Here is a 12039-nt window from a genome sequence, read left to right on the forward strand (position 1 = left end):
AGAGTAAGGCAGCGAAGATTCTGGTGTCATCACTAGGTTTGGGTTCTAGGGAGAAAGAGCGAGAAAGAGGTAGGGATAAAGAGAGAGAGAGAGAGAGATAGCGAGAGAAAGGGAGGTAGAATCCAGAGTAAAACACTTCTTTATACTACCGACGAGTAGGAAAGTATCTTAAGAGAGAGAGCGCGAGAGAGGTAGGGAGAGAAACCTTAGAGTAAGACACTTAGCGAAGATTCTGGTGCCATTACTGGGCTCTAGAGAGAGAGAGAGAAAGGGAGGGAGAGAGAGAGGGAGAATCTAGAGTAAGACACTTCTATACATTTTTACCGCCGACAGCCAAGAAAGTGTCTTAGAGACACTAAGCGAAGATTCTGGTGCGACCACTGGGTTCTGGGTTCTAGGGAGAGAGAGAGAGAGAAAGGGAGGAAGAATCCAGAGCAAGACACTTCTACACACTTTCGCCGCCAACAGGCAAGAAAGTATGTTAGAAGTCGGGCAGGCTCTCTTAGAGGGCGGGGCGTGTCTCCGCGCGAGACAAGGGCGGGCTGGTGCCGCTCCACAACGCGGCCTCGTGCGGGCACCTGGAGCTCGCCGCGCTGCTGCTGCGGGCCCGCACGCCGCCCCACGCCGCCGACAGGGGAGGGGGAGAGGGAGGGAGAGAGAAGGGGAGGGAGGGAGAGATCCTAGAGTAAGGCAGCGAAGATTCTGGTGTCATCAGTGGGTTCTGGGTTCTATGGAGAGCGAGAGAGAAAGAGGGAGAATCCAGAGTAAGACACTGGTATACACTCTCATATCTTCTCATCAATCTTCCAGAGAGAGTGAAAGGGAGCGAGGGAGAGAAAGAGCGAGAGGGAGGGAAAGAGACCTTAGAGTAAGACACTTAGTGAAGATTCTGGTGCCGACACTGGGTTCTAGGGAGAGAGAGAGAGATAGCGAGAGAAAGGGAGGGAGAGAGAGAGGGAGAATCCAGAATAAGACACTTCTACACACTTTCGCCGCCAACAGGCAAGAAAGTATGTTAGAAGTCGGGCAGGCTCTCTTAGAGGGCGGGGCGTGTCTCCGCGCGAGACAAGGGCGGGCTGGTGCCGCTCCACAACGCGGCCTCGTGCGGGCACCTGGAGCTCGCCGCGCTACTGTTGCGGGCGGGAACGCCGCCCAACGCCGCTGACAGGTGAGGGGGAGGGAGGGAGGAAGAGAGAGAGACCCTAGAGTAAGACACTGAGCGAAGATTCTGGTGCCACCACTGGGTTCTGGGTTCTAGGGAGAGTGAGCGAGAGAGACATACTTCTGATACAACTAGTTATAGAAGGTAGAGAGAGAGCGGCCCCAGAGAAGACACTTTTAGCGAAGATTCTGGTGTCTCCACTAGTTTCTAGTAGCCGAGAGAGAGAGAGACAGGGAGGGAGGGAGAGGGAGAATCCAAAGTAAGACACTTCTATCCACTTTCGCCGCCAACAGTTAAGAAAGTATGTTAGAAGTCGGGCAGGCTCTCTTAGAGGGCGGGGCGTGTCTCCGCGCGAGACAAGGGCGGGCTGGTGCCGCTCCACAACGCGGCCTCGTGCGGGCACCTGGAGCTCGCCGCGCTGCTGCTGCGGGCCCGCACGCCGCCCCACGCCGCCGACAGGGGAGGGGGAGAGGGAGAGGGGAAGGGAGAGAGCGAGAGAGAGGGAGGGGGGAGAGACCCTAAAGTAAGACAGTGAAGATCCTGGTGCCGTCACTGGGTTCTAGTAGCCCCACCGTTGCTGACAGGTATGAGGGAGAGAGAGAGGAAAGGAGGGAGCGAGAGAGACCCTAGAGTAAGACACTTGGCGAAGATTCTGGTGTCTCCACAGGGTTCTGGGTTCTATTCTAGTTCTAGAGAGGGAGAGAGATCGCGAAAGAGACCAACGCCGCCGACAGGTGAGGGGGAGAGGGAGGGAGGGAGGGGGGAGGGAGATATAGAGAGAGAGAGTGGCCCCAGAGAAGACACTTTTAGCGAAGATTCTGGTGCCACCACTGGGTGAAAGAAAAAAGATTAACGCTGCTAACAGGTATCTAGGGGACTAGCTCTGATATAGCTCCGGTAGGAAGGATCAGAAAACTAAAGGACTCTCAACACAGTAATAGGGGCTCCCCAGTAGCAGAGATTCTGGTGCTACTATACAACGACGCTGAAAAAGGGTTCTGAATTCTGATGTAGCCCCAACGCTTTAGACAGAAAGGACAATGACCAAAAGTGGTCCAAATGTCCACCACTAATGAGACCTATATTGGCTTATAGTCCATTAAATAGAGATTAACTTTTAGTATGGGACGAAAAAAAAATAAGCTGTCAGTAAAAAGTTATGACTGTATGGAAAATTGTAGTAGTTTACACGCTAATCTCAGGAACTACTGGTCCGATTTGAAAAATCCTTTTTTTATGGATAGCCCATTTATCAAGAATGGTTTTAGGTTATAACATCACCCTACAACCAATAGGGGCGGAGCAGTAAAGACAAATGTTGTAAAAATAGGAAATATTATTCAAACTATTTTCACGCATACAAAGTCGTAGGCACAGCTAGTATAATATATAATATAATTCATCTATAACCCCGCACCAGTTGGAAATAAGACTATTTTTACCCTTTTCGATTATTCCAAGTATTTCAATATTGTTGTCTTTCTTCTGAATTTTTTTTCTTTCAGCGAGAACCTAGCACGGCACACTAAGCGACATGACATAACATGCATAGATTAGTCCAAAATGTGCGATGGATGGATAGAATAATATCAAGAACATTTTTCGGATGAAAAGGTGAAAAACATGACTTTTCATTCAGTCATAACTTTTTACTGACGGCATATTTTTCATTGCGGTTTGGTTATAATGAATCAGTATTTAGTAGACTATTTTACTACATAGGTCTCGTTAGTGGTGGACATTTGGACCACACTCCATACATTTTTGGTCATTGTCCTTTAAAGTTGAAAAACATAATATGGCTAATAGTTCCGTTAACCCCTAGTGTTAAGCTAAATATGCTTGTGTCTCGAGTGGGTTCACTACAACAGTCCAACAGCGGCATGGTTCGAACCCGCATGCCCCGGATCTCAATTCGTTATAAATAAATTGTAAATATTATTGTTGTTTGCTTTACAGATGGGGCTTCACGCCGCTACACGAAGCAGCGCACAAAGCGCGGACACAGCTGTGTGCTTTATTGGTAAGCCATTTTATATTAAAAGTTGTTTATTTACTTACTTCATTATCTATCAATCATACCTCTAGCATGGTATGGCGTGATATGGTCAACTACTGAACAAATACTAAATAAGTTATTTGTTCATTTTTATCGGTTTTTTGTGCCCGTATTCGGTGTGCAACAGATTTTACTGGTTTGTGGCAAGCCAATCAAGTGGCAGTGGGCGGGGCACATAGCTCGTAGAGACGATGGCCGTTGGGGCAGAAAAGTTCTCGAGTGGCGACCACGGGCTGGAAGACGTAGCGTGTGCAGGCCTCTTACTAGGTGGACCGACGATCTGGTAAAGGTCGCGGGAAGAGCCTGCATGCGGGCAGCGCAGGACCATGCATTGTGGAAAACCTTGGAGGAGGCCTTTGACCAGCAGTGGACGTCATTTGGCTGAAACGAACGAACGAACGATTGTGTAACCCCAGTAGATTAAGTAATTGTAATTGTGTTACAGTTAGCGCACGGAGCGGACCCGTATCTCAAGAATCAAGAAGGACAGACGGCTCTCGACTTGGCTGGCGCGGAGGATGTCCGCTCATTACTACAGGTCCGATAGTTATTTAAGAAATGTGGTTCCAACCACCGATCTTTTTTTATTCGAAAATAAAAACCAAAACAAAACATAAGATTGACAAATTAAAATAAATGCTTTACTGAATTTAATAGCTACTAATGAGTAGTATGTGTTTGCTTTTTTGGGCTATAACTATAACTTCTCAACACGGGCCTCATTTTTGTAAATTGCCACTCTCATATTTCTCAACATTTATTTTCGCCTCATGACGCCCTTGAGATTGTGCTAGACTCACCAGGGTGTATAACGTTTATCCCACCGACTAAGCAAATAGTAATTTACGAAGTAAAAGTGCCAAAGTCTTAAAAGCCTATTTGCAAAAATAAATGAGTTTTTATAAGAAGGCTCCCCAGGTTATCCGTCTGCTCGCTTGCCTCCTATCACATACAAAAAAAAAACTGGACCGATGTGCGCGTTGGATCCAAATCCTCCATTTGCCTCTGGTAACTTAGAGAGGGTCGTGGTCCTGCAGTGGAGACTGAATGGCGTTTAGGCGCGATTGGTTCAATTCGCGATTGGTCCAATTCGCGATTGGTCCAATTCGCTATTGGGCCAATTCGCTATTGGGCCAATTCGCGATTGGTCCAATTCGCTATTGGTCCAATTCGTAATTGGTCCAAAATAAATGGATATTCAAAATGAAAGAAATAAGGAGGTTGTTCAACTTTTCCTTATGTCAAGTGCAAACATATTGTAACTGAATGGTTAAAGTTAAAAAAATATGATGAAACAGAATCTCCGATGTCAGGTTAAAGGTACTTTAATTTTAAAAATATTGTAGGTTAACCAGACACACACACACACACTTACTCAAAATTGTTTCGTATTAGTTGTGGCACCAACGCTTTTGCTTATAGTATCATTTATTTTGTAATTTTACTATAGAAGAGCGGAGCTTCCTAACACAAGCAAAACTGGTTGCTTAATGGGAAGCCCCAAATACTTGTAATGAAAAATGTGTAAAAGTTACCGAAATAAACTTTTATTTATTTTTATTTATTTATTTATTCCTACTATTGCATAAAAAATCGAATTGGTCCAATTACGAATTGGACCAATAGCGAATTGGACTAATCGCGAATTTGTGAATTTTTCACGATTGGTCCAATTCACAAATGGTCTAAACGACTGAATGATGTAATGAAGTCACACTAATCAGATAACGTGATAATTATATTAATTAATTTGGCTTTAATATTTCCAGGACGCGATGACCGGCGCCGCCGGAGACGCGCCGCCGCCCCCGCCGCCGCCGCCGCCGCCGCTGCCGCCGCCGCACCACCCTGTATTGATGCCTAGCGGGGACACAGTGCCTTTGGCTTTACCTGTGAGTTGGGAAACTTAGATTAAACAAAAGAGGAATACGAAATACGGAAAAAAACGGTCTGACAACATGGCGAGTGTCAGTGTCAGTAACATTACCATATAATGTTTTGAAGCCACGATAGATAGCCGAAAGGTAAAAGAGTCAGATTAGTCTACTCAATATCCGAGGAACGCGAGCGTGAGGAGGCCTTTGTCGTCCAGCAGTGGACGACATTTGGCTGAAACGAACGAACGCATTTTGATTTTGTCAGGAACATAAACATTTATTGGTATAAAACCTGTGTAATTGGGATGATGACTGGGTAATGTAATCGAAATTCTATTTAGTCCGTCAGACTGATAGTAAAAAAATATTGGACACGTATTTTTTCATTTTTTTCATAATCGAATCATTACAGTATTATGTTGAGTTGAAATGTCGCGTGACGTCCACATTTGAGTAAAAAATCTACTCAAGCGTGACGTAACGCGCCATTTCAACTCGATGTAGCACTGTTATTATTTAATTATGAACGAAAATAAAAAATACGTCTAATATTGTTTAATTAGATAGTCAGACAAACTATCTAATTAAAAAATATTAGACGTCTGTCTGACGGACAAATAATTGATATTTTGTCATCTAGCCTATTCAGCCACAGGACGTTCACTGCTGAACATAGGCCTCCCCCAATGATTTCCACAATGGCCGGTTGGGGGCGGCCTGCATCTAGTGCCTTCCCGCTACCTTTATGAGGTCGTCGAATTATGATGAATAATATTAACTACATATTTACCTCTCAGTGTCTTGAAGCAACTTAAAAAAGTACATTCTGTGTTTTTATGATTATTTAGGCAGTTAAATACTGCACAGTATTTAGTACACCATTTTCTTTATTTTCTTCCATCATACACAAGAATACGCGTGCGTGAGTCAATGTTCGCTCGTATGTGAGGCCTTGTCGAATAGTATCCTGTAGGTGGGCCATCGTGCGTGTTTTGTTTTCGATGTAAACTCGCGGAGATGAACAGGCCTGATATTACTATTTCCAGGTGGTCCCAAGCAACTACTGGGCGGAGGGTTCCCGGGGGAGCTTAGAGGACGCAGCAGGACGCCCGGCGTCCGCTCTGTCAACTTCGGAGTCGCTACAGACTTTCCTGTCAAGGTAACTGTCAAAACGTAAACGTAAGTCACCAGGCTCGTCAGAGTCGCTATACGGGGCGATAGGTAAATGGGTTTATAAGCCGACACTAGCCCATGTTAACATATGCATATGAATGGTATGGTGAAGTCAGAAAATTGATATCATCATTTTAATTAGGTATTTTAATTTTCAGGCAAATCTGATTTTATAATTTTTATTTTGTTTTTTTTCTACTTTCCGTCATAGTTTGTCTTTACAATGGAAATGGGTGAAGAATACACGTGCGTGCGACAATACTCGCTCGTGATTGTCCTGTCGATTAGGTTTCTCAGTGTGCTTACCAGTGGGTCTAGACAAAGTGCAAATTATAATCGCAAACCAGTCGAAAAGTGGTCGAAAAGCCCCTTTTTTGTATGGAGTTTTGACGGATTCGATTTTCGATTCGATCAAAAAGTGCGTTTTGTCTAGGGGGGCAGTTTACGTTAGGTGTGCTCGCTAGCGACTGCGTAAAAAAATGGCATTTAATTGTATGACATATTGTGCAGCGCCCCTAGTGGCTAATTTCAAGAAACAAAATCTTCATAGAGATTTTTGACGTACTCGCTAGCGAGCACACCTAACGTAAACTCATGGTAGGTACACAGGACGGGTAGTTGCGCGTGTTTTGTTTTCGATGCAAACTCGCAGAGATGAAAAACCTGTTACAGCCTAATATTATTTTTCTAACACAGCCAAAGATTCAAAAGTTAAAATAAATAATAAAACTGGCATGGCTAACTGTCAAAACCGAACGAAACCATCTTACAAAAAAGGTTTTAAACTTACAGAGAAAAGCATGTTGCAACAAAGTTCAGCCGCAGATCAATAGATGGCGCTGTACGACTTTAGATCGCGCTAACATTCGTTTTTTCCCAGTTCTTTAAGTGTGCACCAGGGTAGTCTATCTGCCTCCCGCTTCTGATTTGTAAAGAAACTATTTTTGAAGGCGACGTATTGGGTATATCAATACCTAGGTATCTGATATACTAATAATGCGTTGCACAAATTATCCTACTAATATTATAAATAAATAAAGGCGAAAGTTTGGATATCTGGATGTCTGGATGTTTGTTACTCTTTCACGCAAAAACTACTGAACGGATTTTGTTGAAACTTTACAGTATTATTGTTTATAACCCAGATTAACATATAGGCTATAATTTATGACGATATGTGACAAATATCAATAAATAGTTTGGGATTATTTATTAGTTTTTGACTAGAAGCGTAGTGTAAAATGTCCAAGGATATTTATTATTGTTATTTGTACGCTTTGGAGCTCACGGATCAAAAGTGGCCCGGTCCTTTATAAGGCTTGCGTGGGGATACAGATCCAACACGTAGAGGCCGTTTTAAGCGCAAATAATCGACAAAACTGAAAGTGGTGCACATGCTGGATCTAGTCTCTGACTATATCATGGTAGACTAAGAGCTAGTGAACGCCAGACCTACGTCATTTTATAAAAGCTGAAAATTTGTCAGCATATGCTCCCAATATAAGATATAATGTTGGTGAATTATGAAGTTTGGGTCATGGTGGCTTTGGGAGCTATCCTAAAAAAACTGTCTGGCAAGGAGTTGAATCCCCAGCCTGTGCACAGGAGCTATTGCAGTTATTGAACTTATAACTAGTGCTATGGATGAAGGAAAGAGGGACTGGTTACTGGGCTATGGATGGAGACTACAGGTCACCTGCCTGGTTCATACTGACATTGGACTGAAAAAATAGCAGGCGGTGACTAGCCAGCAACTAAATGGGCCCGTTTGGCGTCATGAGTCGTATATACCGCACTGAGGGGCAACATTTTATTATTATTATTTTTGTATGGATTTTGACAGATTTTTGACGTTTGTCAAAGTTAAAGTAAGATGGTGCAAACCAGCCCTCTGTGACCCTGACCACCGGCAGCTTGGACCGCTTACATCGCCATAATATTTCAAATGCAACAAAGTTCAACCGCAGCTCAATAGATGGCGCTGTACGGCTTTAAATCGCGCTAACATTCGTTTTTTCCCAGTTCTTTAAGTATGCTCCAGCGTCATTTCAAGGTTATCCCACTTCTGAATTATAAATTTTTGAAGGCGACGTATTCGGTATATCAATACCTAGGTATCTGATATACTAATAGTGCGTTGCATAAATATAAGAAAACCTAAATACACTCAACATCAAATAAACCGCACCTTCCGCGACGCGAACTTTAAAGATTTTCTTTTGACACAATCATGGTGCCCCAACAGTATTGGTGTTATTTGAAAGCCCAATAAATATTCTTAAAGAAAAACACATTTAATTTTATAATAAATGATTATTAACATACTTATACCATAAATGTGACTTGAAAAAAGACCTCACTTTGGGCTCAGCTCTGGGATCAATGACCAAATTTTATGGTTATAAAACCAAATAATGATCACACGTATCCTCTTTAACAGGTGGATAGCGATTAATACCAACTTAACAGTTTTATAGCCATCAAATTTGGCTCAAGCGTAACTACCTATTTTTTGAAGAAGTGACCCTGGATCCTTCAAGACACATTTTTGGGGTAAAAACCTTTCTTTTAATGAAATGAAGTTTAGAACTAGGCTTTTAAATGGTGCCAATATTGGTAGGAAGTGGGGATGCATACGTTTGAAAGTGTTTGTCGCAGGAGGTGCGATTTATTTGCTGTCGAGTGTATTAATTTTGCATGCCAAAAGGTCGTGGAAGATGGAGATACTAAAAAATATGTAACACCTAGGCTGGGCACCATCTTACTTAAACTTTACCAAACGTCAAAAATCTGTCAAACTCCATACAAAAAACACCGGTTATCGTTATAGTTACGGTTAAAGGTGGTGCAACTTAGCCCTACTGTATGTAAACCCAGGTTCGCAAATAAAAATGATTTGATTTGATAATATTATTTATTAAAATACAAATAACTAGCTTTTTCCCGCGGCTGCACTCGCGTGAAATTTAGTTTGACACAGATCGTCATAAATTAGAACCTACATTTTATTCTAGGTTATAAACAATAATACTGTATGTAAAGTTTAATCAAAATCCGTCCAGTTGTTTTTGCGTGAAAGAGTAACAAACATTTTAACATCCATACAAACTTTCGCATTTATAATATTAGTAGGAAGTAGGATGTTCTCGGGCATTTGACCACAATTTAGTTAGTTCTCAGCACTCTTAGTTATAGAGTTATTCATTTCCATGTATGCGTGTTTGTCCTGATAAATAAAATAGAATAAATAAATAAATAAAAATTTGCCGCTGCGCCAATAAAATAGTTATATAATAATTAATTTATGAACAATGTTTTTAAGATTTATTGTAATTTTACACGTAGCTATACGATCATACATTACAGGGTGGAAACGATAAGTCAAGAGTCAAATCGGAGATAATTAAAATCTTAGCCTAGCCGCAGACTACATACTTTTTGTCGGCTGATAGTTGGGTCGGGCTGTTAAGAGCGTTGTAGCAAAAAGTTGGCGTTCGAATTTTAGGTTTTTATTGCTTGACGTCGCGTAGTGAGTGCGCAAACTGCATTTATCTGTACAATTTCAACGCTGCGTCGACTAAACGATCTTAATCCGTAGTTGTATCGTACCTAAGACAGTACATCATACATAATAATAAAGAAATGAAGAATGGTCGAGTGAAGCGATGGCTGGTTCACTCGTCATGTCTGTGAACAGGCGCTGCTTTCGGGGACTGGTCAATCCAAGTTATTCCAACTTATGTATGCGAGTCATTTCTACTAGTATTTGAGTATGTAATCTGTAAGTCTAGATATTAGCACGTCACTACCTTGTTTAATATGCCACGCAATTTTGTATACCCATTCTTATAAGATACACTATACAGGAATGCATGGTAAATTCAGTGAACTGCTCCTGAATCGAATGTACCTACTACTGCTATTTCTATTTATTTATATTAACCGGCAGACAGTGGTGACTGAGTTTGTTGCGGCGCTTCTTCTCAGCACTTGCCAAATGTTGGTCTCGAAGCGCTGGTAGGGTAAAAAGATTATGAGACATGTAGAGGCTCCTTAAGAGCAAAATGACGATTTGTAAGAACTATTTATTAGTCTAAACAAATAAAGAAATTTTGACTTTGACTTTGACTTTGAAATAATGTATAATTTACCTATTTGATTTTTTTTCAGATCAGACTTTTAGCAAAATCAAGTTACGTAATTATTGTATTTTTACACTAGTAAATCCCGCGACAAGTTTTTAATCTTTAAATTGAGTAAAGTAATAAGTTGATGGGTTTGAAAGAATTTATGTTTTATTTTATTCTTTTTACAGCATCAAAAGCTTGTTTATGAAAAATATTTACTATTTAAATTTTACTTTTGACTTTTTAGTTTTTATGATGCGGGATGGAAAAATTAAAATTTATTCTGATTTTGTGACGTTTCCGCACATAAATATGGATAGGTTAAATAAATAGAATGAAATGTATGAAAACGAGCGTGCCATTTTTTAAACGTTATCTATAATATCTGTGTCCATCAAAGAGCTCGTAACTAAACATTGTAAGCGCCATTCAAATTATTATCTAAAAGTTAATAATAAATATTTAGTTTTTGTAAATCTAAACAAGTCAGGAAATCAAAGCGGTAAATACTGATATCATTGTGATTTTATAGAATTTATTATTATAAACCACGGTCGTATAATGCTAAAAAATCAGAGGTAACTTTAAGATTTTTATCCATAGAGCAAAATTTATCTAATCGTGTTTTTAAACAGTTATCCCATTAGGTACACATGCGTTCTGTAATACAAACCCATCAAAAACAATACTTGTCAAAAAACCAAGTCTCACTACTCAGTTGTTCTACGGTAAAAAGTTGTGAGATCCATGTAATACCAAGTCCAGTCCAGGAAATCATTAACGTTTTACATAAATATATTGACTTGGCCATCGCATGAAAACACGTGTAAATTAAATTATTTAGTGCGAAATGAAACGAAATTTTGCATGCCTGTGTAGACATGCAAAATTTCAGCTCAATGGGAAAACGGGAAGTAAGTAAATTTTAAGTTGCAAGATTTTACAACTCCAGATGTCAAAGAAAATAAAAGCTTGTAGATAGCTTTACAAAGAAAAGAAAGATTTATGAAGAAAATAAAAAGTACTGTCTACGATACATTTGTTAGGCCGTGTTGCACCGTCTTACTTTAACATTGACATCAAAATTTTGGATGTCAAAAATCTGTCTAACATAAAACACCGGTTATTGTCAGTTAGGGTCAAAGTTAGGTGGTGCATCTCAGCCTTAGTGTATTTTAATTAAATTTAATACAAAAAAGGATGACGAAAATAATCGATAAGTGATCTCACTCGAATATTTCTTATAGTAGGTATACAAGATGTCGAACAAATGGTTACTTACTGGAAAAGGGCTTCATGAGACCTAGCAAACGGCATCAATAATATGTTTAAGAACAAACTGAATCTATTCAAAAAACCTATATTTCCAGCTTTCATACATTTAATACAGTTACAAACAAACACGAAATCAATGGTTTCTGAGAATTCTGAGTGCCTTAATGCCGTCCCCTTTATCTGTTTATTTAGTTTTTATTAATTAGTATCTCTTGATATTGTAGCAAGTTAAACCTAAAATCATGTTTTCCGTAAATAATTTAAATAAGAATGCAATTTACGAGTTTGTTGTTTGATTATTATATATTACACAATTAAATATTTAAATTTAAAAAATTAACACTTCTAATATGGTAGGTATGGCTG

General features: G+C 40.4%; 2 protein-coding genes across 2 annotated transcripts in view; both read left to right on the forward strand.

Moving 5' to 3' along the window:
* Nucleotides 1-12039, forward strand: part of LOC135086140 (uncharacterized) — a 221352-nt gene that overhangs the window by 168885 nt on the left and 40428 nt on the right. The gene's annotated exons all lie outside the window — the stretch shown is intronic.
* The window catches only part of LOC135085899 (poly [ADP-ribose] polymerase tankyrase), a 77671-nt gene that overhangs the window by 51007 nt on the left and 14625 nt on the right, over nt 1-12039 (forward strand). The window contains exons 18-21 of the mRNA XM_063980684.1: nt 3122-3185; nt 3667-3759; nt 4991-5113; nt 6145-6257. Of these exons, the coding sequence (XP_063836754.1) occupies nt 3122-3185; nt 3667-3759; nt 4991-5113; nt 6145-6257 (393 nt within the window). The remainder of the gene's footprint in view (nt 1-3121; nt 3186-3666; nt 3760-4990; nt 5114-6144; nt 6258-12039) is intronic.

Source organism: Ostrinia nubilalis, chromosome 30, assembly GCF_963855985.1.
Source record: "Ostrinia nubilalis chromosome 30, ilOstNubi1.1, whole genome shotgun sequence".
In the NCBI taxonomy this organism is placed as follows: domain Eukaryota; kingdom Metazoa; phylum Arthropoda; class Insecta; order Lepidoptera; family Crambidae; genus Ostrinia; species Ostrinia nubilalis.